This window comes from Theropithecus gelada, chromosome 3 (assembly GCF_003255815.1).
Source record: "Theropithecus gelada isolate Dixy chromosome 3, Tgel_1.0, whole genome shotgun sequence".
NCBI classification, from domain to species: Eukaryota; Metazoa; Chordata; class Mammalia; order Primates; family Cercopithecidae; genus Theropithecus; species Theropithecus gelada.
Window position 1 is genome coordinate 146,501,127 of NC_037670.1, and position 27,982 is coordinate 146,529,108.

The 27,982-nt window shown below is 34.9% G+C and overlaps 1 protein-coding gene across 3 annotated transcripts in view; it reads left to right on the top strand.

Annotated features, from left to right (window-relative positions):
• The window catches only part of PTPRZ1 (protein tyrosine phosphatase, receptor type Z1), a 193,437-nt gene that overhangs the window by 127,502 nt on the left and 37,953 nt on the right, over positions 1 to 27,982 (top strand). For 2 of the 3 annotated variants that reach the window (XM_025380031.1, XM_025380032.1), the window contains exons 10-13: positions 901 to 1,027; positions 7,731 to 7,777; positions 13,474 to 14,449; positions 22,603 to 22,747. In XM_025380031.1, the coding sequence (XP_025235816.1) occupies positions 901 to 1,027; positions 7,731 to 7,777; positions 13,474 to 14,449; positions 22,603 to 22,747 (1,295 nt within the window). Of the gene's footprint in view, positions 1 to 900; positions 1,028 to 7,730; positions 7,778 to 13,473; positions 17,045 to 22,602; positions 22,748 to 27,982 lie in introns of all 3 variants that reach the window. The other variant, XM_025380029.1, reaches the window with a different exon arrangement.

Genomic DNA, 27,982 nt, shown 5'->3' on the forward strand with positions numbered 1-27,982 from the left:
TTTGTTGTACCAAAAAATTTTCAGATAACAGCTGGGAAGTCATGATTGGGTCAGAACTTTGGGGATGTAAGACAAAATTTGTTACAAAAAGATCCACCCCTGCCTCCCTCCACCAGCGCGTGCGAATAAGTACAGATTCCTTTTGTGGCCTGAACGTGTCAGTATTAAACTTTGCTCTGGTAGGGGAGTGTTGGCCATAGATTAGGGTGTAGTTGACAAACCTTCATCTGGATGTCGGTCCAGAAAGTCCCCACTGCAGGTTCAAGGACACTGGACTCTGCCTCAGGCACCTAGAGTCCTAGAGTCCTGCAAGTCCTGGGAAGCTGCATTTAAATAAAAACTCATTGTTAGTTGTGTTTCATATCATGTGGACAAAATGGATAAAATTTTAGTAATCTTTTAATTCAGTCGCCTAGAATATGGAGACACAATGATCTGTGAAATAAATGATAATAAATATGTTTATTTCATAATTATGTGAAGAAGATAATTATATTACTGTTCTTGCATATATATTGTCAAGAAAAAGAGATAACTTAGTTGTTCACTTCTTCACATTGCTCCTTATTTGCACATGCTCCCCATTTATTTGTCTAAAATATTAATTTTTAGTTTGTGGTACTCATTTATGAATTTGATGAGTTCTGGCTAAAAATGAAACTTCCTAAAACTAAATCTGATTTTTAAAAAGCAAAAAAAAAAAAAAAGCCTAGTTTTCCAGTTCTTCATAATTCACAAATATCACAAGTTTAAGCAACATTACATAAACTTTTCCTTAGGTTAATAAAATAGAAGTATTTTCCATGGACCAGTGAGAAAAAGTTTTCTAGGAAAGATACTTAGTGTGTTAGTAGTCCTATGAGAATAACATTTGTATAATTACTAACATCTTTCTTTTAGGGTGCTATTCTCAATAATTTGCTACCCAATATGAGTTATGTTCTTCAAATAGTAGCCATATGCACTAATGGCTTATATGGAAAATACAGCGACCAACTGATTGTCGACATGCCTACTGATAATCCTGGTAAGTACCGCCAGATACATCTGTATATTAGCTCAATAAATGAGGTTAGTTTAATTGCTGTATGCATTGATGCTTTCTCTCTAACTTTATATTCTTTTAGCCAAAAGGCAAAGTGATTTTCTCTTAAGTCTGGATTGCCAGGTAATTTTTTGAGGCATGGGACTCATTTCTCATTCAGCAGGTCTGGTGCAGGACAATAAGTAAATTTATCCTTAGTATTGGAGTTTACCATTTGTAAAATAAGAACGACTAAACATATTTATAATATTGTAATGATCATTAAATAAAAATTATTATGTAAATGTTGAGACTGTTATTTTGGATAATTAAGAGTTGGTTTAATTTGTATTTATTTCCTTTTTTCAGCCCCCAAAGCATTATGTAGTAAGTATATACATGATCCTAAGGCCATGTGAGGTACTTTCAAATATCTATACAATGTGAGGTACTTTCAAATATCTATACAAAGCATCTCAAGAGTTTGTCTTAGATCTATTTTTCTACTTTTTATAGTTTGGTTATAGGGAGTGGGGTGTTTTCCTCTTGGTTGATTGCCTTTACTCTTTCCCAAAAACAAGACAAGTAAAAGTTGTTTCTACTTGTGTTTTATTTGCATGCACCTTCTCTAAATATATGGGAAAATCTTTTGATCTTAGAGCATATGCAATAACTGAATCAAATGCTGACCATCATAATTTGACAGTTTAAAATTATTAAGTTAGTGTTCCTCTTGTTAGTATAAGCAGTTTTAAATAATAGACTAGAAGTATGTATGTATATATACATCTACATATGTATAATCACATACATCTGCATACATACATACGTAAATATATATATATTCTTTGGTCATCCATATTAGGAGCCTACTCATTGAAACTTTTACAAATTTTAATGTAAGTGAATGGTTACAAATTATATTAATTATAGCCTATTTCAGTTTTACCTATGGCAGGAAAACTGATGTGCGCGGTTTGCATTGCTGTCTAAATGCTGTAGCAGGGACTTTAATCCAACATGAGCTTAAATAAAGTAATTGCTCATTGATCACCTCACTATAGCTGTTCTAGTTGACTTTTTAAGTTAAAGACTATATGTCAGAGCATCAGATATTGTAGTACTCATCATTCCAAACTACAGGCTATAAAACTTGCCAAGGTATCTCCCAACTTGGTATTAATAACTAATGAATATTACTACTACCATGATGGCAATATCATTATTTAATATTTCTTATGACCTGCCTCATGGCCTGGGTATAACCATCTTTCTTATTGCCTTTATTTAGCGTTGTTTTTCAAAATCAGGTTATTTTTTAATGGAATGTGAGCTCTAAGTCTTATTGAAAGGTGAGTATCAAAATAACTGACCGTGATTTTAACTATGCCATATCACACCACACCATTGCATGGCAACCCTCACCAAAGTTCCCCACAATGAGCTATCCAGAAAATGACACCTTTAGCCATATAACTTTGATCATGTCGACCAGCACAATATGTGAATTGATTGAAATATGGCATATACAAAAATCTCTTCTACCCTTATTTATGCATTTTGAGTATGAAGTATATTGAACACATTCACTCAGTTTTGTTACCTTGATTTAATTATGCTACTCTAATTTCATACATAAAATAATTTCTCAGGAGTTGGCAAAAAATTACTACTTTTACCCATTTATTTTTACACTGTTTCCTACTTTATTCGCTATGCCAAAGCTTTAAACGTTCTGAATTTTTTTGGTCTTTTTCTTTTTTGGAGAAACTTATTGCATATGAAAGAAACAGATTAAATATGTATTTTCTCCATAAGTGATTTCTGAGTGATCCTGTAAGACTGACTTTATATTGGCACAAAGTCTAATATTCTTCTATCATTTGTTGTATTTTCACATTTGTACTAAATAATAAATATTATTATAACTTAAAATTTCTGTTTATTTAAAGGACCGGGACACTATTGAACATTGTAATAATGAGATGCTTGTTTGGATACACCATTAAATCTCCATGGATGCCTCAGTCTCTTAAGGCATTTTGTATAGTAATGCTGTGTTAGTGAAAGATGGTATTTGATTTGATGTTTTGATATGCTATGCCTCTTAAAAGCCAAGGATTACAAACTTAAGTAGATTATTCCCTATTATTTCTACCAAAAATTCCTGCATCAAAAGCCTGTTCCTCCAAAGTTTGGGATTATCCTATTTTTTTATTAAAAAAAAATTGGTTCTCTTAGAAGTTATTCTTTCTCATCTGAAAGGCTGCAATGGCATTTTTATCCACGTATTTACAATTTAGTGTTGAAATTACATTGTCTTATCTATTGTTTCTTTGGTAAATATATCCCAATGAAAGTCTTGACAGTAATACTATCTTGTGGCTTGGTAAAACAGGTTTGGTGCCTACAAGATTTGTGAATTTTATTATTTTTGTGACTAATATAGATGTAAGTGGCTTTTGAGTTTGCTGCTTATTTCATGGTTTTTATTACTACCACTTGGTTCTGTTAATCATGCTGTTTTATTAGCTTGGTAACTGTAATGTAGCCTATTTAATTATTCTGTTATTATTTAGGATAAACTATTTACTAAATATTGTATTGTTTATTGCTTTTGTTAAAAAGAAATGAAGATGGTAGTTTATAACTGCTCTCATTCTTTGATGGATTTCAAATATATATATATATATTTTTTTTTTTTTCTTTTTTTTTTTTTTTTTTTTTGAGGTGGAGTCTCGCTCTGTCACCCAGGCGGGAGTGCAGTGGTGCAATCTTGGCTCACTGCAGCCTCCACCTCCCAGGTTCAAACGATTCTCCTGCCTCAGCCTTCTGAGTAGCTGAGATTACAGGCACTCAGCACCATGCCTGGCTAATTTTTGTGTTTTTAGTAGAGACAGAGTTTCACCATGTGGGCCAGGCTGACCTGGAACTCCTGACCTCGTGATCCACCTGCCTCGGCCTCCCAAAGTGCTGGGATTACAGGCGTGAGCCACCGTGCCCAGCCAGATTTCAAATATTTTAATCAGTTTCCCTGAAGAAAAACTCAGTCTTCCAAATAGTGCCTTTAACTTCCTAAATTTGATAAAACTGTGCATTTAAATTAACAATTTGCTTACATTATTCTTTGTACCTTTTAATTACACTTGTGTACAAAAGTATCACCATAAACTAATGCACATTAAGTATTATTTCAAATTGCCATTTTAAAAAATGTGTAAGTTTGCATTCGGAAATTAATTTAAATTTGTCAAGGAGCCTCTTTAGTGTTAAAAAGAAATGTATATTCTTTTAAAAGACTTCTTAGAGAATTATATTTATGAATAAATAATTTCATAAATATATTTATCTTATTGTTACTAAGTTAATTATGTTTATTTCTCTTATATAAGATAGAGCTAATTAACATACAGTTATGGAGGGATTATTTAAGTACATGTTTTAGGGCCTTGATAATTACATGTGTTAGATTTAAATACATGATGAATTAAATCAACAGTTTTCTTGTTACTGTGTGATTTCAGTTGTATAACAATTTGTTAAGTCACCATGCATCTGTCCTTACTCTACCTGTACCATCCTTCCTATTAGTGTTATTACATTATTATATGCAGAATTACAGCTTGAAGCAGTTGCGATCTACACTGCTTTTATTTTGTGCACTGTGAAACTTGGCTTATCTTCAAACAATTAAATAAGCCTTGCTTGCTCACCTACATCAGTGTTGCTTTTTTGTGCTATAAAAAATTAATGTGTTCCTAATGTGCTTTTTAAATCTAACATTACTTGTGTCCTAAAACAAAACCAGAATGAGTCAACAGTTTTTGTTCAGTTATTACAAAAATGTGAATTTAAGTGTTCACTCAAAACAAAAATACTGCTAGTTCTTCACTATCAGACTTTTTCTATCCTTTCTGGAGTCTATTTTGATGAACAGAGAGGATTCTATAAATCAGTATAATTTTTGAACTATTTAATATATCAGTAGTGCCTGACTCCCACCAGTGGTTACTAAAATATCAGTTATTACTTGTGAGAAAGCAGCAGGTTTAGGGGTACCCAGTATGAGAGTTTGTGCCCATCAGCAGAGCTAAACTTTGAGTTCAGGGTGTTGAATTAACAGATCCAGAATTATGGCTTCAAAATCTTTAGGAAGACAGAAACAATCTTTCAGAATTATTTTATTTCACAATTGTTCTGAGGAGACTCAGCAAAAGACTTCTGGATTCTAAGAAATAGAGGTATTGAAGTGTTCCTGGGAATTTCAGTCAGTTCAAATGATCTCAGTCCAGTTGGAAACCAGAATAAAGAGCCTTCAAGGTGGATTTATACACAGCAATATGAATGTGCCAACACGTGGGGGTGCTCACCCATGAGAGTGCCAAGGAATGAAGGGAGGCTCAGAGACCTGCCTAGGACCACACAAGTTGCCCCAGAGCTAAGGAGGCCCAAAGAGAAAGTATTGGTTTTATTACAATAAGCAGCAATCCAATCATAGTATAAGTCATTAATATTCTTTAGGGGATGTGATTGGATTAAAACCCTGTATTGTAATTTACTGAAAGGAAACCATAATCCCTATAGTTAGTTGATGCTCTGGTAAAATGATAAAAATAAGTCGAATGCAATACACACTAAAAATATTGAAGAAAAAAGGAAATAAATCCTCAACGTGATAGTTATACATACCCTTCCCCAACCCTTATTATGATTAAATAAGAAAATTATATTTGCCCATTAAAAGTATGAAGTTAGGTGGAGTTAGACCATTTTAAAAAAATTTTAAACACCTTCTTAAGCATATTGAAACAAATGGAAAATAGTTGATATTTTTTCCATAGCCTCTTAACAGCGGAAAAACCTACAGTATGTGCACCACTAACAAGTATTTGATTATGATTTGCCATTATGGGCATTAAATATTTCACAAGTCTATAAAAAAGAGTGGCTACACTTCAAATTATTTTCAGTAAAACTAGGTATTGTCTAATGGGCTTAATTTGAAGATTTTTTACATGCATGAACTTCTTTAGTCATAGCTTTTAGAAAATCATATGGAAGGTCATTTGTCTGTCACAGTTTAGTTGTATCTCATTTTTAAATTCACATGTATTAATTTGCATGGCGATTACAAAAACACAAGTGTTTGAGATGATTGAAATCACTTTAGTTTGGAAACATAAAAAATAAAGAGCATGAAGAACAGATGGTGAGGAAAGGATTTCATAGGAAGAAAAATAGAAGAAGACCACTAATAATCAAAATAAAATGGTTAGTTTTAACAAGAAAAAAAGTGAGAATTAAAAGTAAGATTGTGATTGTCTCTAGTGAGTACTTTCCTTTTTAAATTACAGGAAGTTGTTTACGTTAAGTAATTTTGAAACAGCTAAGTTGTCAAAAGTATTAACTTTATCTGAATCTTCTTGGGAGCTAGGCATGCTTAACAGATTTCACGTGAATTCTCATTTTACAGTTTTCAATATATTAATACCTAGGAGTCTTGATAAAAATAAACTCAAGAAACTTTGTGTTGGAAAACGGACCTGGGTATGATAAACATTTAATGTTGGTTCAGTTATACCTTGAAATTTCTATAGAGTATACATTTCCTTTGAGGACATAAAACATAGAACATAAGCAGCATTAGGATAGTGCAGAGCATAAATTGTGGTGATAGCCCGAGATTCCATAAAGCCATGGGAGTTTGAAGAACATCATTATAATAATGCTCAAACCTCACAGTTACTTTGTTTGCCATCTTCTTAATGACCCAGGCAGCTCAGACCAAGACTAAAGAAAAATTCTCCTCTGGCCCCTCAGTAATGTGGTAGAGTGGCTAGATTCCTTCTTAGGAAAAGAAAGAACCAGCTTAGTCTTCCCTGACATTCCCTGACAGGTCCTGTTTTAGCACTGAGATATTCATATGTTGATTCTGATTTGTTGGGACAAACAGACTTGAATGATCCTGGTCATCAGATTCTTTAAGTAAACAGCATTAGCTGAGTTTCCCTGGGGAGAATGCACAAGATTCACTCTGTTACTTCTTGATGACAGCAAGGCTGGAACCTGCTGGAAAACACTCTTCATTTTACCTGTTGCAGCACCCTGTATAGAAATAGGTATGAGGCCAGATTTGAGGAGTAAAGATAATTATTTGTCCTCAGTCAAAATAGAAACTTAAGGAAGAGGTAGCTGAATAAGAAAATAAATTCTACCAGTTCTCCAGAAAATCCCTGGCATTTCCCCAGCCATGCTTTTATCAGCCCTGCTAAGGATGAAAGTAACTGTGCACTGATGAAAAATTATTTGCGTTTCTTTACACTTAGTTTTATCGGTTTCACTGACCTCCTCTCCGTTCTTAGCTTCAATCAGACTTGGGGGAATGGTGAATGGGGAAGGGAGTGGAGTGGGAGGTAGAGATCAAGATTTGGGTAGAGTTATATATAAGGAATGGGGAAGGGAGTGGAGTGGGAGAGAGAGATCAAGATTTGGGTAGAGTTACATATAAGCTTATGTAGTGTTGTGTTGTAGTGTTCAGTAATGTTGAAAAGTAAAATTTGGAATTTTTATTGTGAGAAAGTCTATATTTTCAAAGCTGACATTAACTTTTTGGTTCTTTTTAATTTTTTCTTTCACCAAAAGGTAAATCCACAACGGCTGAAATAGTTGAATAAAAACTTTAATAATTTTGTTTTTAATTTTGTAGAACTTGATCTTTTTCCTGAATTAATTGGAACTGAAGAAATAATCAAGGTATCATAGCCATTTTTATATTTAAATGTTTTAATATTCAACGGTCTATTTTGAATTGTTGCTTAGGTGTTAGGTATTGCCACATGAATAAAAGTTGTGTTGCATGATTCATTGTTTGTGGGGTTAGTTGCTAAGCTTTATATATAGATAGTCACATAATTGATATACATGATTCTCTTATGAAGAAGTTGAAAGATGTTTTGATTGATATAGTACTAAAAAACAAGAAATATAAATGGTGATGAAGAAAAAAACAATGAACTTTAAAAATAGTTATAGCTACGCACTACAGCTATAAACTGGAATTTTTTTTAGTGTCAAAATTTTTCTGAAGAACTAAAATTATATTTAACCAGTTTTCAATATTGCTACAGTTTATATATAAATAACCAATGTTGATAGATCAATGATAAATATGGCCCAAAATATAAACTATATATATTTTTTTGCCCATTTAAATTGTTTATTATTTAATTTGATAAATATTCTTTTACTCGAAGGACATTGTGCTGACAACAGACACTTATACTACGAGTAGTCTATACTATTTATAGATAAAATTTACAGATATTTGAGACTATAAATTTTAACATTTTTTTTAAATAGAGAGGAGATGATTGTTTAATATATTTTATATTTCATCGTATGCCCTAATGTGCTGTTCATCATAACTGAAATTATGTATTCAGTTCAGGTGCTATTGTTGATGATAGCATGACTGTGTACGTGTGTATAGATTGTGTAGGAGCTGATAAAAGTGTGATAACTAGTGCTGTTATCCAGCAATAAATAACAATTAAGTCTTTCACAGGTAAAAACTATCTTGATATTTTATGCATTTTATGGCTAGTCTCTATCACAAGGGACTATTTTTCCAAAATGACCAGTCTACCTTTTTACAGGAGTTTATAGATTTCAGCTAAGAATATCTTTATTTGTATGTGTACATACATGTTCACATGCATATGGAGATATATATATACACACACACACACACACACACATACACATACACATACCTACAAGTGATCAACAGAATTAAGTCAAAAAAGAAAAAAGATATTATATTTATGCTGAATTGTTAATTCAAATAATTGGTCTGACACACTGATGTAAGCCCTTTTTTCAGTATTTGGTGCCATGTAGTAAATGATATTCTGTTTAAGTTCCATCTCACATAATATGTATTACACATCACAAATTTTTTAGAAAAGACCAAGGAATGATCAATTATTTTCATAGTAATTCCCATTACCATGATTCATGATCCATGCTGAGTTACTTTAGTTACAAGATCCATGTTTAGTTATTTTTCTTCTCTATTGCCATTAACACTAAAGCAACTTTTACCATAAGCCTACAAAAGTTATTTAAAATCTTCCAATGTTAATTACTAGTAAGTTTCTACATAAAACTATAATATTGTATTTAGTACAATATGTAGCTGTGTGAATAGGCTACACATGTGACTTTATATAAATTTTTAAGTATTTCCCATTTTCTAATGAACATATACTTCTACATATTTATGAGGTATATAGTGATCAAATCAGGGTAGTTTGCATATCCATTATCTCAAACATTTACTGTTTTTCTGTGTTGGAAACATTTGAGATCCTTTTTTCTACCTATCTGAAAATATATATTATTGCTAACTATAGTCATTCTACAGTGCTATCGAACACTAGAACTTATTCTTCCTATCTAGCTGTAATTTTGTACCCTTTAACCAATCTCTTCCTGTCACCCCCTCCCCACTACATTTCTCAGCTTCTAATAACCATTATTCTACACTCTACTTCTATGAGATCAACTTTTTTAGCTTTCACATAGGAGTGAATACACACAGTATTTATCTTTCTGTTCCTGGCTTATTCCACTTACATAATGTAGGTATATCTTTATTTTTGTCATACACTCTACAATAGAGGTCCCTAAAGCTATGCCTGTCACGGTGCCTCTGGTCTCACCGTTTGCATATATGACAAACACAAGCAGATCTTCCTGTTAGAGAAGAATGTGAAGATGTGTGAGCAGGCTGGCTTGTTGTAGTCAGAGAAAAGTTCCTAGATAGGAAGAAAAAAGAGAACCTCAGTGCGTCAGCCCAGGTCCCAACAGGAAACAGATGCCACACCCAAGTGGAGTCATGGAGGTTAATTTAATCAAAAAGGACGATTCATGGGTGTGGGAAGCCTTAATGCAAATAAACAAGGGGTTGGCATTGTACATTTGGGATGAATGATATCAGAGACTTGTTGTTACATCTAAATCTGAAAGGCAAGAAGGCAAGGAGAAGATGCAGAGAGAATGGCACAGCAGGTTCTGTGGTCTCTGTAATGGGACAGCGTCATCCTGTGGTGACCAGTTAGGTAAGGAACCTCCCAGGGAATAACCACATTCTCTGGCTACCCACCTAGAACAGAATGCAGACAGGTGGAGAGAGGCTGTGGAAAGCAAAATGAGAAGATACAATACACTGAGAAAGGAGTCACCTGAGAAGGCAGAGTAGAATTAAAAATCAATGTCATTACTTGTTGATAGAAGGCTATGATCTAGAAGAAAATGAGGAGGAGAAAGAATTCTTATGACATTAGGCTTATTTGGTTTGTGGGGCTGTACCCATGGTGATAGGGCCCAAAGAAACAGCCACTCTAATTCTTTGAGCTGGAAGAATCCTTGGCACTGCCAAGGGAGAGGGAGCCAGCTACCAACACACAGATGGGGATTTAAAATAAAGAATACAGGAGCAATGATTGGTAAGCTTGGCTTGGCAAATTGGTGGTAGTTTTTGGTATTGAAATTAACTGTTGTATTAATAATATATTGTCAAATCGAAAGAGACCTGTGTCATAATGTGTCTTCCTGGAGCATGATTATGAGATGGGATGAAAACAGTGCTTAACTAATCCACTATTCACTTCCTTTGCTTCATGCAGGAATGAATGACAGGCTAGAAAATGCATGGAATGTATTCATAATGACTTTCAATTCCTGAATATAGAAAAAAAGAGTTTGAAGGATATTTCTTAGATCCTCTCCAAAAGGAAATGTATGACTTTCCAAGACAAAGTATCTGTAGCATGATCATGGATTCACACTAAATTTTTTAAATGAAGTTGTGAAGGATAACATATGACACAGATCGAAACTACAGTGGAAGAAAGAGTCACAATAACTCCATAAAGAAATTGTAGGAAAGAGTGTTAAAATATTTGTAGTCAGATATGAACAAAGTAATCATAGGGCATGAATGATATGTTCTTCTTAAAATGTTGACACAGCCAATGTGACCTTTTAGAGATCAACAAGATATGGTAGGATAGGATTAATGAAGGTCTAATCACCTTCACCAGCTTCTGAGAGGTTCAGAACCTCATAAAGTTAGAGAACTCATTTGTATCTGATGTGTGTATAGTTTTTTTCCCAAATATGTAACAAGAAGAGGTGTGTAGCATTATATTATAATAAAAATTTTATGAAAATTTACATTGCTTATAGGAGGATATGATAAAGTATGTTTATGTGGAAATGTAAGCAAAGAGAAAGAAATGTAATAGTATGGTGGAAGTCAAGAGACATTGTTAGATCATATAGAGAAAACAGGTGACATATCTTTGGGGAACTTTTGCTGTGAAGGAGAGATGAGAAGTAGAATGATAACTAGAAGGTGAATTAGAGGTTTTCCTTTGTGTTCCCTTTAAATAAGAGAGGTCGGAGTTGATTTAAGCTGGTGAGAATGATCTGTTTGAGAATTTGAGAAAACAAATTGGAAACACAAAATAGGTTGAACTACTCAATTACGTTCAATTCCCAGGTTCATGATAGGGAATAGATCTAAACCACAGAAGTGGGAATTAGCTTTAGAAAGGAAGGAAAACAACTCTTTAGTTCTAACAGGACAGGAGGGGCAAGGGGAACTTGGTTGGCCCCTGTTTTTAGTGTTAGGAAGAAGTGTGTTTTTGACTAGTGGCTTCTTTTCCCTGTAAACAGGAAGGCCATCTGCTGAAAATAGGAGGAAAGGACAGGAAAATGAAACAGAGTTTTGGTAGAGGGAAAGAGTGTGGAGTGATACCAGAAAACTAGGCAAATATTTAGGTTTGCAAAAGCAAGGCAGAGTTTAGAAACTCCACACTGCCAAGCTTAATATTGATCCTCAGCAAAACTCTGGATCAAATTATAAAACAAATATTTATGAGAACTTCTAAGGAAAGAAGAGATAATTGGCACCAACCAATTTTCCCTAAAAGCAAGTCAAGGCAAATTATTCTTATTTCCTTTTGCATGAAGTTTTTAGGTTTGTAGATTATGGGAATATTTTATTTAGGAAATTATTTGGCAAAATCTCTCAGGTGGTCCTTGTGAACAAGGTATCACACAGAATGTAAAACTTCTTGAAGAATACTGACTACTTGTAAGGAAATTTGTCAAGGGAATCTGAGAGAGTAGCTATTTTTGGTACGCAATATAATTCAGATCAAGTGCACTAACTTCCTAGAGTTGTCACATATGCTTCAGAAAATACAACCAGCCAAATAATTAAACTGTAAATAATGAGGCCATCATTAAGCTTGGAATCGTGTGTTTCATACAGTGCAGATTTCCATGTGTAAGACTCATGCTCATGAGCACACACGGTTAAGATTCAGATTCTTTCTTCTGATACTGGTCAAGTTCTCAATGGCTGTACTCAGTAATTTTTTTCTTCTTTTAAGTAACATGGCCTTAAAATATCTAATAGATGATCAAATAAATGACAGTTCTAACAAGTTGTTGGGTACAAAGATACTGACAAAATCATGTCCCACATAAACTTAAAAAAAAATCTTGATAACTTTGACAATTGAGATTTCTAAGTATATAGGTATATAGTTAGATATAATATGCCCAGTTTTGTGTGTGTGTGTATGTGTGTGTATATATACACACACACACACACACAGAGAGAGAGAGAGAGAGAGAGAGAGAGAAAGCATAGGTCTTGGTTGACTTCTAGTCAGAAGACTAGAAGTCTTCCCCGGTCATTGCGTGGAAGATTCAGCCTCCTGATTGGTGAGTCTAAGGGAAACACAAAATTTAAAAACTAGGAGTAGAATCATACTTTGACAAGTTGCCTTTGAAGTACCTGCCTAAGTCTTAAGTGGAAAATATTTTTTAAAAAGGGAAAATAAAACCAAACACCTCTTTTAGTTCTAAATCTTCCCTTTATTATGACCTTAAAATTATGATTTGTTCTAAAAATATATTATTAAGTATTCTGAATGTTCAACTACTTTGGTCTTTGAAATAGTTTCATAACCAATTCTTATTACAATAAGCTACAATGGCTGTTTACCTTGATGCCTGATGAACAAAGAAATATAAAAACAACAAAATAAATACCATATAAATAACACTGTCAATAAATAACTACAGTGTGTCTTCCTTTTAAATATGTGGTATCTATTCATTTAACCACTTCTTTCCATAGCATTAAAATAAAGGCAGCCATGAATTAGGTGTTTTCATTACGTTTAATTATTTCTCTGGAGAGTGGATGATAAAGGTTGTAGGTTAGAAGCATGCATTGTACAGGATGGTGTTTTATGAGGATAAGAAGTTCCCAGGGTACCACAAGTGATGATTGGCAGTATAAGATATTATGAAGATTTTTTCTCTTATTTCCTTATGACTCATTGAATCTCGTTTGCTTTTCAAAGGAGGAGGAAAAGGGAAAAGACGATGAAGAAGACGCTGTTGTGAATCCTAGTAGAGATAGTGCCACAAATCAAATCAGGAAAAAGGAACCCCAGATTTCTACCACAACACACTACAATCGCATAAGGACGAAATATAATGAAGCCAAGACTAACCGATCCCCAACAAGAGGAAGTGAATTCTCTGGAAAGGGTGATGTTCCCAACACATCTTTAAATTCCACTTCCCAACCAATCACTAAATTAGCCACAGAAAAAGATATTTCCTTGACTTCTCAGACTGTAACTGAACTGCCACCTCACACAGTGGAAGGTACTTCAGCCTCTTTAAACGATGGCTCTAAAACTGTTCTTAGATCTCCACATATGAACTTGTCGGGGACTGCAGAATCTTTAAATACAGTTTCTATAACAGAATATGAGGAGGAGAGTTTATTGACCAGTTTCAAGCTTGATACTGGAGCTGATGATTCTTCAGGCTCCAGTCCCGCAACTTCCGCTATCCCATTCATCTCTGAGAACATATCCCAAGGGTATATATTTTCCTCCGAAAACCCAGAGACAATCACATACGATGTCCTTATACCAGAATCTGCTAGAAATGCTTCTGAAGATTCAACTTCATCAGGTTCAGAAGAATCACTAAAGGATCCTTCTGTGGAGGGAAATGTGTGGTTTCCTAGCTTTACAGATGTAACAGCACAGCCCGATGTTGGATCAGGCAGAGAGAGCTTTCTCCAGACTAATTACACTGAGATACGTGTTGATGAATCTGAGAAGACAACCAAGTCCTTTTCTGCAGGCCCTGTGATGTCACAGGGTCCCTCAGTTACAGATCTGGAAATGCCACATTATTCTACCTTTGCCTACTTCCCAACTGAGGTAACACCTCATGCTTTTACCCCATCCTCCAGACAACAGGATTTGATCTCCACGGTCAATGTGGTACGCTCGCAGACAACCCAACCGGTATACAATGGTGAGACACCTCTTCAACCTTCCTACAGTAGTGAAGTCTTTCCTCTAGTCACCCCTTTGTTGCTTGACAATCAGATCCTCAACACTACCCCTGCTGCTTCAAGTAGTGATTCGGCCTTGCATGCTACGCCTGTATTTCCCAGTGTCGATGTGTCATTTGAATCCGTCCTGTCTTCCTATGATGGTGCACCTTTGCTTCCATTTTCCTCTGCTTCCTTCAGTAGTGAATTGTTTCGCCATCTGCATACAGTTTCTCAAATCCTTCCACAAGTTACTTCAGCTGCCGAGAGTGATAAGGTGCCCTTGCATGCTTCTCTGCCAGTGGCTGGGGGTGATTTGCTCTTAGAGCCCAGCCTTGTTCAGTATTCTGATGTGCTGTCACATCTGACCACTACTCATGCTGCTTCAGAGACGCTGGAATTTGGTAGTGAATCTGGTGTTCTTTATAAAACGCTTATGTTTTCTCAAGTTGAACCACCCAGCAGTGATGCCATGATGCATGCACGTTCTTCAGGGCCTGAACCTTCTTATGCCTTTTCTAATAACGAGGGCTCCCAACATATCTTCACTGTTTCTTACAGTTCTGCAATACCTGTGCATGATTCTGGGGGTGTAACATATCAGGGTTCCTTATTTAGTGGCCCTAGCCATATACCAATACCTAAGTCTTCGTTAATTACCCCAACTGCATCATTACTGCAGCCTACTCATGCCCTCTCTGGTGATGGGGAATGGTCTGGAGACTCTTCTGATAGTGAATTTCTTTTACCTGACACAGATGGGCTAACAGCCCTTAACATTTCTTCACCTGTTTCTGTAGCTGAATTTACACATACAACATCTGTGTTTGGTGATGATAATAAGGCGCTTTCTAAAAGTGAAATAATATATGGAAATGAGACTGAACTGCAAATTCCTTCTTTCAATGAGATGGTTTACCCTTCTGAAAGCACAGTCATGCCCAACATGCATGATAATGTAAATAAGTTGAATGCATCTTTACAAGAAACCTCTGTTTCCATTTCTAGCACCAAGGGCATGTTTCCAGGGTCCCTTGCTCATACTACCACTAAGGTTTTTGATCATGAGATTAGTCAAGTTCCAGAAAATAACTTTTCAGTTCAACCTACATATACTGTCTTTCAAGCATCTGGTGATACTTCACTTAAACCTGTGCTTAGTGCAAACTCAGAGCCAGCATCCTCTGACCCTGCTTCTAGTGAAATGTTATCTCCTTCAACTCAGCTCTTATTTTATGAGACCTCAGCTTCTTTTAGTACTGAAGTATTGCTACAACCTTCCTTTCAGGCTTCTGATGTTGACACCTTGCTTAAAACTGTTCTTCCAGCTGTGTCTAGTGATCCAATATTGGTTGAAACCCCCAAGGTTGATAAAATTAGTTCTACAATATTGCATCTCATTGTATCAAATTCTGCTTCAAGTGAAAACATGCTGCACTCTACATCTGTACCAGGTTTTGATGTGTCGCCTACTTCTCATATGCACTCTGCTTCACTTCAAGGTTTGACCATTTCTTATGCAAGTGAGAAATACGAACCAATTTTGTTTAAAAGTGAAAGTTCCCACCAAGTGGTACCTTCTTTGTACAGTAATGATGAGTTGTTCCAAACGGCCAATTTGGAGATTAAGCAGGCCTATCCCCCAAAAGGAAGGCATGAATTTGCTACACCTGTTTTATCAATTGATGAACAATTAAATACACTAATAAATAAGTTTATACATTCCGATGAAATTTTAACCTCCACCAAAAGTTCTGTTACTGATAAGGTATTTGCTGGTATTCCAACCGTTGCTTCTGATACATTTGTATCTACTGATCATTCTGTTCCTATAGGAAATGGGCATGTTGCCATTACAGCTGTTTCTCCCAACAGAGATGGTTCTGTAACCACAACCAAGTTGCTGTTTCCTTCTAAGGCAACTTCTGAGCTGAGTCATAGTGCCAGATCTGATGCCGATTTAGTGGGTGGTGGTGAAGATGGTGACACTGATGATGATGATGGTGATGATGATGATGATGATGACAGAGATAGTGATGGCCTATCCATACATAAGTGTATGTCATGCTCATCCTATAGAGAATCACAGGAAAAGGTAATGAATGATTCAGACACCCACGAAAACAATCTTATGGATCAGAATAATCCAGTCTCACATTCACTATCTGAGAATTCTGAAGAAGATAATAGAGTCACAAGTGTATCCTCAGACAGTCAAACTGGTGTGGACAGAAGTCCTGGTAAATCACCATCAGCAAATGGGCTATCCCAAAAGCACAATGATGGAAAAGAGGAAAATGACATTCAGACTGGTAGTGCTCTGCTTCCTCTCAGCCCTGAATCTAAAGCATGGGCAGTTCTGACAAGTGATGAAGAAAGTGGATCAGGGCAAGGTACCTCAGATAGCCTTAATGAGAATGAGACTTCCACAGATTTCAGTTTTCCAGACACTAATGAAAAAGATGCTGATGGGATCCTGGCAGCAGGTGACTCAGAAATAACTCCTGGATTCCCACAGTCCCCAACACCATCTGTTACTAGCGAGAACTCAGAAGTGTTCCACGTTTCAGAGGCAGGTTAGTTATGGATCAGAAGGACAGATTGAGGTGTGGTGGTTTGCTTGCTCTAAAAGTAAAACAAAAATTATGAACAGATAGAAATTTGGTAAAATGGTACATCATCATTTTTAAAATCAAAACATTCAAGAAATCAGTCTCCAGTTTCTAAAGTATAATTTTATTTACTATTTCAAACAATTGTTTAACACGTTTTGGTTTTTAATTTGATTCTCTCCAAACAAAACATTTTTTATTTATTGTCAATATTTCATACTCTACAGGATGCCTTTTATGGGTGGGGGCAATTCTGTTTGCATAATACATTTTTAGTACTCTGCTTTTAAAATAAGATCAGAGTATGCTATTTTAGATGATTTTAATTTTCATACTTTTGTTCTAAAATAAGTTGTAAACTAATTATATTTAATTATAAAATGAATTATTAAATCTGAGGGTAATGTAACATAAGCACTTCTCTCTGACACACCCTCATAGAAAGGAATTAGTTAATTTGCACATTCATATCAACTTGGGGAGCTTTATTTATTATTATTATTTTTATTTATTTATTTATTTATTCATTCATTTATTTATTTATTTTCTTTGAGACAGAGTCTCACTCTGTCGCCCGGGCTGGAGTACAGTGGCGCGATCTTGGCTCACTGCAAGCTGTGTCTAGTGACACCTCCCCGGATTCACGCCATTCTCCTGCCTCAGCCTCCCGAGTAGCTGGGACTACAGGTGCCTGCCACCAGGCCCGGCTAATTTTTTTATATTTTTAGTAGAGACGGGGTTTTCACCGTGTTAACCAGGATGGTCTCGATCTCTTGACCTTGTGATCCGCCCGCCTCGGCCTCCCAAAGTGCTGGGATTACAGGCGTGAGCCACCGCGCCCAGCCGGGGAGCTTTATTTTTTTTAAAAAAGTTTTATTACTAAGTTTTGAGAGTTAATGATGAAGTTAAAAAATTTTTAATTTTTTTTCTTTCTTTATCTTAACGTTGCCTAAAGAGGGCAGTGTAAACCATCAAAACACATTTTACTTTATGCCTGCTGTTTGTTACACACCTTTTTAAGTTAAATAAAGGGCATTAATATGTACAGTATATATAGGTATTGTGTGGCAAGATGTAAAACACGAAACATTTTTCTGTAGAAATGAATTTCATTTGTGAATGTATTTTATGCAAATTAGGTTACTGACCAGATGTTTCTTAGAGCAGATTATGTGCAGTGTATATAATACAGATGTCTGCTTTAAATGCCAATGGAAAGAAGAGGGAAGTTCAATTCTATTAAGTATAGAAAATTAATACTTTCATTGAATTGGTCATAAGAATTTTATAATTTGCTTTTATTAAATGTGAAGGTATTTTGAAATTTAATAATGAAACTATTTAAATCTTAATAGTTAAACGATAGGCTAATGTAACAAAATGCACTCATTGTATAAAAATGAATATTTGTAATGCAGAACATAGACATCAGTCTCATTAGGATATTTTTCCTCTTTGCTATTTCATCTTTTGAATTAGTTGTATATTTTTTTCTTCAGTGCAGCAGCAATTAAAAGTTTGTACATTTTGATAGAGAAATTTTTCTGTATTATGAATTGATACCTATTTAACATTGCATTTTAAACACTTAAATGCTGATATGTGAGAATGAATAATGAATCCATAGGTCACTGTAGTCATTAGTGCTGTCATATATATGAACTGTTATCTGTTCTCAATTATAGTAGTTACTTCTTAATTTTCATTAGATTTATGCTAAAAGAAAATATCAGGAATCTATCTATTTTACCAGGTAGTGACATTGATATGTTCTTGCTAGACTATACTATTATAGAAAGATATATATAATGAGATGCTAAACCTAAAATTATTGACTAAAGCTTAACGAGTTTCTCTTCAGTGCACTAATTAGATTTATTTAATTATCAAGAGTATGTTCTCCCACTAATTAGGATAAAACAATATGAATATGACATCCAACATTATCAAGTAACGTAATTAGTGAAGTAAATAAGATCAAACAAGATTAGGGGAAAATTCTGGCCTATTTTTAAAACTGTATCTATAAAATCATATGTAGTCTGTCTTATCCAATAATTGAATATATCCCTTCATCAAATGCATGCAGACTAGCTCTAAAACTTAAAATTTTATGGTGTATTTCTAGAATGCAGAACAATTTACAGGATATGTTCTTCAAAATACTATAGATAAGGCAAATGTTAGTATCCACAATTTATAAATGAGTACACTGAGACCCAAAGATACTAGATTATTTGATCCAGGTCACATGAGTAAATACAAAACTGAGCCTGGAAATGTGTTATTGGTGTCTCTCTCTTAAAGACTATGCTTTCATGCTGGGGACCAATTAAATAAATGTAATGCTTAAAATGTAACACCAAAATTATACTATCTTATTCTCAAAACATATTTTAAAATGTTAATCTTAGTTTTTTATTTCTTAATTACCTATAAATTAAATCTTTTAATTTAGGTAACTCCTGTATATTACTGAGCCATACAAAAACAGATATTTTAGTCTCAAATAAAAACAAAATCAGTACAATTAGTTCCTCATTATAAAACACAAAGCAACCAGCTGATTGTGCTTTCATATGATATCCCATCTTGTGTAAAAGCTAGGTTTCATGCCATAGATTGATCATTCTGACTCCTTAATTAAAGGATTTAAGATCAAATATCCCAGAGCACTTTTGAGAAAAGTCTATACACAAGACTACATGTGTGTGCATGTGTGTATACAGTGCCTGTATATAAATATGTGTATATGGTGTATTTACATATATAATGCACTGTATATCTTACATATATGTTGCATATATGATTGGACATATCTCATATATATGTATGCTATACATATATAAATGAAATATGTAATTATATATATATGTACCCATATACATGTTGCTTTGAAAATTTGTGGCCATTGAAGACCTGCATAATTATATAAGCTTACTTCGTGCATGCATTAATCTACATCACTGGTTCTCAAACTTTAACATAGATCAAAATCAACTGGAGGACTTGTCAAAACACAAATTGCTGACCCTTACACACAGAGTTTCTGGTTCAGAAGATTTGGTGTGGTTTGAGTGAAACCCAAAATTTGCATTTCTAAGTTATGGCGATGTTGATGCTGCTATTCTGGGGATCACACGTCAAGAAAAACTGATATAGATAATAATATTAACCACCATTTGTACTATATGAGGTACCAAGGACTTTGCTAAGTGAATGTTTTCATTTATTACTGACACACTTTCCACCTAGGTAACAATAGTTACAATAGACAAAACTGTGAAGACAACTGTGCATAAAATAAGATGTTTTTCTAAATTTTATAAGGAAATGCTCATTGCGTTCACCATCAGGTTATTTAGGTGACTAGATGATTCTAGATGAGTCTCCACAAAATAATGGCCAGAGCTTAGGATTAACATTTTTAAAAATGGAGGCTTGGGTTTTTCTCACAAGAATATTAGCTACAACTCAGGGCTGAGTTGGCTTAGAACATTTTCACTTTTTATACAGTTTTATGATTTTTCAATCACGCCTTTGAATTCCATTTTTTCTAGTAAATGCATTTATAGTTATAAGAACAAACATCTTGGGAAATGTGTGTGCCATTTATATTCCTTTGATACATTACATTTATTTATTTGTTTGTTTATTTATTTATTTTGAGATAGAGTCTCACTCTGTTGCCCAGGCTGTAGTGCAGTGGCATGATCTCAGCTCACTGGAACCTCCGCCTCCCGGGTTCAAGCAATTCTCCTGCCTCAGTTTCCCAAGTAGCTGAGGCTACAAGCATGCGCCATCACACCTGGCTAATTTTTGTATTTTTTCCTTTTTTTAATAAAGATGGGGTTTCACCATGTTGGCCACACTGGTCTTGAACTCCTGACCTCAAGTGATCTGCCCGTCTCAGCCTCCCAAAGTGCTGGGATTACAGGGGTGGGCCACCGCGTCCAGCATGATACGTTTCCTTTATTAGTGGATTAAATTCCTGGCCCTTTCTGCTACCATCCTTGGTCAATGGAAGAAAGCTATTATTTTAAATCTTAAGTTCTCTCCAATTAGATATATATTTAATGCTATATATGTGCACTTAGATTAGTCTCAATTTTCTTAAATACTTAAAGTGAAATGAAGTTTCTCTCTCTCCTATTACTTAAGCATCAAAAGTGCCAAGTGCCTAAGAAGGCATGTAGATTTTGACGGGAAACTCAAATGTGGTTTGAGCCCTTATCATAAGATAAGGGCTTTTTGTAGCACGGTCAGCATGCTGTCACGTTAGAAACTGTTCTCATGCTCAATCATCTTGGTTTCCCACTGAACACACCTCAAACGAAGAGGAAGGATTGTTACTGGCCACAAACACTCACAGTTCTGAAACTCTTTTTTAACAACTTGGAAGATAATCTCTAGTTAAAGTGATTTTCTTTTTCTTTTTTTTTTTTTTTTGAGACGGAGTCTCGCTGTGTCGCCCAGGCTGGAGTGCAGTGGCCGGATCTCAGCTCACTGCAAGCTCCGCCTCCCGGGTTCACGCCATTCTCCTGCCTCAGCCTCCCGAGTAGCTGGGACTACAGGCACCTGCCACCTCTCCCGGCTAGTTTTTTGTATTTTTTTAGTAGAGAGGGGGTTTCACCGTGTTAGCCAGGATGGTCTCGATCTCCTGACCTCGTGATCCGCCCGTCTCGGCCTCCCAAAGTGCTAGGATTACAGGCTTGAGCCACCGCGCCCGGCCGTTGAAGTGATTTTCAAAGTGCTAGTGCAATAATGTACCTGACTGGTCCCCAAAATAATCATGTGTCATCTTTTAAAATTAACTCAAGGACCAAATTTGGACTTTTAATTATTTACACTTGCATTATTTCAGGAGAATTTCTTAGATCTACATAATCCTCCAATTCACCTGAAATTGCATTTTTATTTTTTTTGTAGAATACAACAATGGATAAGAAGAGCACTCAAAATAACATTTAAAACCAATCTATATTTAAAATTGAAATAGATTGCTGGATTGAAAGGTTATCCTAATATAAGAAGAGTTATCCCAAGTTTTTTTTCTTCATGAAATTATTAATTGCTTCTAACTATTTACCTAATGGAGGGTTAAAAATAATCCTATTTAAATTTATTTTAGAAAATTAATATATATGGTGATTCAGTAAGTAGCGCTGTTTTTCCTAACCATTCTATTTTAAACCAGTAGTGTTTTTTAAATTTCACTACTTTGATTTTTCTTATTTAGCAAGGCTTTTCAAGGCAGTGTTATGCTTACCTGTTGCCAAGGCACCCCTATCTGGGTGCCAGTCTCTGCTAGGATGTTGTAGTTCTTCATGTCTAATAGCCTGCCTTACGTTTTAAACTTTGTTTTAATTAAATTGGCTTATAATTGTAGATATTCTTTGCATCAAAGAGTCAAAATTTTAAAGGTAAGTAACAGCAGTGAAGGTTGCAATTAATCGGTTGAAAAATGCTGTGACTTTTCCTTTACCTTAAATATCAATTCTCTCAATTTTCTCCGACTACAGAGGCCAGTAATAGTAGCCATGAGTCTCGTATTGGTCTAGCTGAGGGGCTGGAATCCGAGAAGAAGGCAGTTATACCCCTTGTGATCGTGTCAGCCCTGACTTTTATCTGTCTAGTGGTTCTTGTGGGTATTCTCATCTACTGGAGGTAAGTTGAGTATTTGTTTTGGAAAATTTAATTCATAAAGCTCAGATTTAGCCCGTATTTCATCTGAAAGGTCTTCAAAGCATATTCAAAATTTATTTTCCTTGAGAGCTGCCATTAATTTATTCAAGGTAAATTTGTGAATCCAAAGGCACAATAATGAAAGAGTTAATTGTTCTTCATACATCAATTAAAGGTAAAATGGAGGAACTTCTACCTGTTACTATTTAACACAGTATTTTGACAGTTGTACTTTCATGTTAATCTAATTAATGGACATCATCATAGCATTTAACAAAAGTCTAAGCTTCTCATTAGTTGTTATAATTCCAAAAATTAAGAAAACATTTTTTATATAGTAACTAAATTGTTTTTCAATGACAGAAGAGTTTGTACAAGATGTGTATTAACTGTACATACTGATAAAAATGATAACCTATGCATAAAAGTAAAATCAAGCAATTAAACTATAAATATAATTAGAGAATACAGTTAATGACTATCTTAAGATGCACAGACATTTAAGATTCTTTGTAATTTGCTTTGGGGGTGAAATATAACTTCGCTCTCTTAAGTCCTTTAAAGGACAAGAATAATTGTACTAATCATAAGCTTTCCATCCTGTGGAAAGCAGAAGACACAGCAAATTAGTGTATTTATTAGGAACATAGCTCAGTATAACTGTGTCTGTTAGAAAACAAAGACTTTATGATGATATAAGGAATCATATGTGTAAACCAAGAAAGGGCATAGCATAGTACTTTTATAAAGTATAGCATACTTTTATTTTAAAAGAGAATTTTGTTCAGAAGATACTTAATAATTTTTTTTGTTTAGCAACATCTTTCTATAACTTTATCAGCATTCTTCCTGTGTTCTCTCAAAATATATTCTTGTGGTTTATTCTGAAATATTTACCATTTTTATTGATTGTTTCCCACATACCTAGTACTGTGTTAACTATCAGGAAATATCAAAAATGAACAAATGAATGAAAAAAGAGTCAGTGATTTGAGGAAATCTGTGCTTATTGAGGGGAAATAATTTGTCATAAAAACGTATAAAATAGGCCGGGTGCAGTGGCTCACGCTTGTAATCCCAGCACTTTGGGAGGCTGAGGCGTGCAGATCACGAGGTCAGGAGATCGAGACCATCCTGGCTAACACAGTGAAACCCCGTCTCTACTAAAAAAAAAAAACAAAAAATTTAGCCGGGCGTGGTGATGGGCGCCTGTAGTCCCAGCTACTCGGGAGGCTGAGGCAGGAGAATGGCGTGAACCCGGGAGGCGGAGCTTGCAGTGAGCCGAGATTGCGCCACTGCACTCCAGCCTGGGCGACAGAGCGAGACTCCGTCTCAAAAAAAAAAAAAAACCAAACACGTATAAAATATTACACAAAAGTGTATGCATAGCAGTTGAAATCTAGGGCTGAAAGTAGTCAGAGAACAAAGAAGCATGGTAGGCCAGAATGATCAGGGTAAGTATAAACTAAAATATAGGACTCAAGCTCCGTGGAAGTCAGAAAGGAAAGGAAAAGGGCATCCCAGGCAGGGACACAGCAGGTGCAAAGATCGGGAAGTAGAGATGAGCTGTCTTTTGAGTAAAAGCTATTGGATGTTTCGGACACAGTGAGGCCTGGAGCATGTATTAATAGTTGTGTGTAGTTGGACATGGGTTGGCTAGGGTAGAACGTCTTCACGATCAACTGTATTTCATATCTGACTTCCTTTACTAGAACAGAGTAGACTGCACACTATGGAGAACAGATCATGCTTTTGTTACCCCACGTGGCTCAGGAGTCTATTTTGTTCATAACAAGAAACAAACAAACCTGGTTTCTTTAGTCTGTATCCTAGTGATTCCAATAATTGACAAAGGGTTGTTTTTTTGTTTTGTTTTGTTTTTTTTTTTTGTTTTGTTTTTTGTTTTTTTTTTTGGCTAAATATTTCATGCTTAGCAGAGTGCTTTGAACTTAACACATAATCCATAAATGTGTGTTCAACAAAAATAAATATTGCTTTTCTCCCCATTCCCCACTGAACTTGTTGACCAAATTTTTTACCACATTGATATGTGTATTCAGATTACAGGTTTCTATCTAGTCTGATTTTCCCTACCAAACTACTTTTTTAATTAATGGGAGTCTGTGTTAAAAATTGAAAATAAGATGGAGAATATGACTAATTCTGCTTCATAGTAAATAGTGCTAGTATAAAGTTCCAATAAAGATGTCAGAAGATTTATAAGATTGAAATTAGTTTCTTAATCTCTGTTACTTAATATTTCAAGTATATTTTCTGAAAATTTGGAAATCAGTATCTTATTTAATACAATTTGATAGTTCATGGAAAATTAAAATCTGGAGAGGTTTCTATCTTCTATTAGTAATGGGTCATTTTGTCTGTATTATAAGGGGAAAAGATAAAATCACCAGTCAAAAATATATTAATTTGACCTTCACTAAGATATTTCTTTTTTCTTCACAAATAGCCGTTGAATGCAGAGTGTAATAGTGTAAAATATATATGAGTATTTTGGCCAGGCACAGTGGCTCACACCTGTAATCCCAGCAATTTGCAAAGGTGAAGTAAGTAGATCACTTGAGGCCATGAGTTTGAGGCCAGCCCAGGCAACATAGTGAGACCTCCATCTCTACAAAAAAAATAAAAATAAACAATTTAGCTGGGCACGGTAGGGCATACCATACTCCTAGCTTCCCAGGAGACTGAGGTTGGAGGATCACTTGAGCCCAGGGGTCAAGGGTACAGTGAGCTATGATTATGCCACTGCACTCCAGCCTGGGCAACAAAGTAAGACACTGTCTAAAAAAAAAAAAAAAAAAAATCACTTTGATGGTTTTATGTATATGTTTTATATCTATTAAATGTTCTGATAAAAACTGTCAATCTTAACTATTTTGAAATGTTAAGTAATGTTAGGTATCTGACGTACTAACATCTGTTTGAAGTTAATTCACTAAAATATATAAATTTTGGTAACACAATATACTAGGGGTATTATGTGCTGAATCACAAGATGATAGTTTTAGTTTATTCTTCAAGGTTTATGTGAATTATTCAAATTCCAGTGAAGCTAATTTGTAAATAATATTATTTCACTAGCCAATATATAAACATTTTAGACCTTTGTAAAAGCTACAGCCTGAGAAAAGGTTTAAAAATCTAATGTCATACCAATAACAGTGCTAATAGTAATGTAGTCCTTATGAATTTTTCCAAGTTTATGTATTTAAACTTTTTTAAACAGCTTAATTAGGTAATATTAAAATATCGTCAAACTCACCTCTTTAAAGTGTGTGATTCAACGGTTTTTAAAGTGTTCTACTATTTCCATAATGATGTTGAGTGTTTTTTTGTGTGTTTGTTGGACGGTTGTATATCTTTTTTGGATAAACATGTGTTCAAATTCTTTGCTGCCTATTTTTTAATTGGGTTATTTGTCTTTCTATTGTTGAGTTGTGGTTTTGTTTGTTTGTTTTGTTTTAAGGAGCAGAGAGTTTAATAGGCAAGAAAGATGGGAGAAGGCAGAAGGAAGAAGCTCCCCGTATAGAGACAGAGGGAGGGGGCCTCCAAAGCTGAAAGAGGAGAACCCGAGTTGTGTGTTTTTATATATTCTAGATACAAGTCTAGATCCTATCAGATATCTGATTTGCAATTGTTTTCTCCCATTCTGTGAGTTATCTTCTCACTTTCATGATGGTATCTTTTTTAAAGTGGAAAAGTTGTTAATTTTGATGAAGCCCAATTCATCTATTTTTTCTCCTATTGCTTGCACTTTCAGTATCATATCTAAGAAGGCATTGCCTAACCCAGCACCACGTTGATTTACTCCTAGATTTTTGTCTAAGTATTTAACAAAATTAAAGGACTCATGCTTCCCAGTTACAAAACTTTAATGAAAAGCTACAGGAATCAAGAGAGTCTGGTACTGCCATGAGAACAGACATATAGTTCAATGGAATTGAACTGAGAACCCAGAAATCTTATGTTTACGATCAATGGATTTTAGAAAAGGATCCTAAGACTTTTCAATGGGCAAAGAATAGTCCTTCCAACAGATAGTGCTAGGACAATTGAATATTGAATATCCACATACAGAAAGTCAAGTTGAACCTTTTTCTAACACTATACACAAAAATGAACTCATAAGGGACCATAGATGTCAGTGTAAGAACTATAAAATTCTTAGAAGAAAATATTTAAGTATGTTTCTAACCTATTTTTAATGAGATATTGATCCTAAAGTTTTATAATAAATCTTCTATTTTGCCTAGTTTACTTAACTCGAGATATTCCCCTTATATTTTATATAAACCTTCAGAGGAAGCAGATTTTAGCCAAAAGACAGAACAAATTCAAAGTGAGAAAATCCAGTTATCTTTCCTAGTTCTGCCCAGCATTTGCTATATGGCCTTGGGCATTTCAATTACCCACCTAGGACTTGGTTTCTCTTGTTTACCATTTGGGTGGGTTCACTAGATCATCTTTAAGATTGTAGCCAGCCAGGCACGGTGGGTGACTCACGCCTGTAATCCCAGCACTTTGGGATATATATATATGAGAGAGATATATATTTATGCATATAAATATATATATAAACATATATAATTATCTTGATTTTATGTAAATATATATGTATTTTAAAATAAATATATATATATGTGTGTGTGTGTGCATATATATATATTTAGCCGGGCATGGTGTCACATGACTTTAATCCTAGCTACTCGGGAGGCTGAGGCAGGAGAATCACTTGAACCTGGGAGGCGGAGGTTGCGGTGAGCGGAGATCGCACCATTACACTCCAGCCTGGGCAACAAGAGCGAAAGTCCGTCTCAAAAAAAAAAAAAGAAGATTGTAGCCAGACCCAGGAATGGAATAATACACATTTCTAGGTTTTCATTATAAAGACTGTGATGAAAAGGCGTAAATTAAATAATCAGATTACCATTGATTGATAGGACCTATGTCTACAAGTTTAAAACAGTCATCACTTTCTTCATCACGCCTGATGGATAATTAGCAGGTGACGTAGTTATCAACACTTAGCACATAGACGTGAAGACATTCACTGCTTATACCGAACAGATGGACTACAGATACTGAATCTTGTCATACATTAAATAATATGCCTTGAAATCATTTTCCAGATGTTTTATGGTATAATTTACATGAGCCATACCATAAGTTTCTAAGATACAAAAATAACTTCAACAAGGA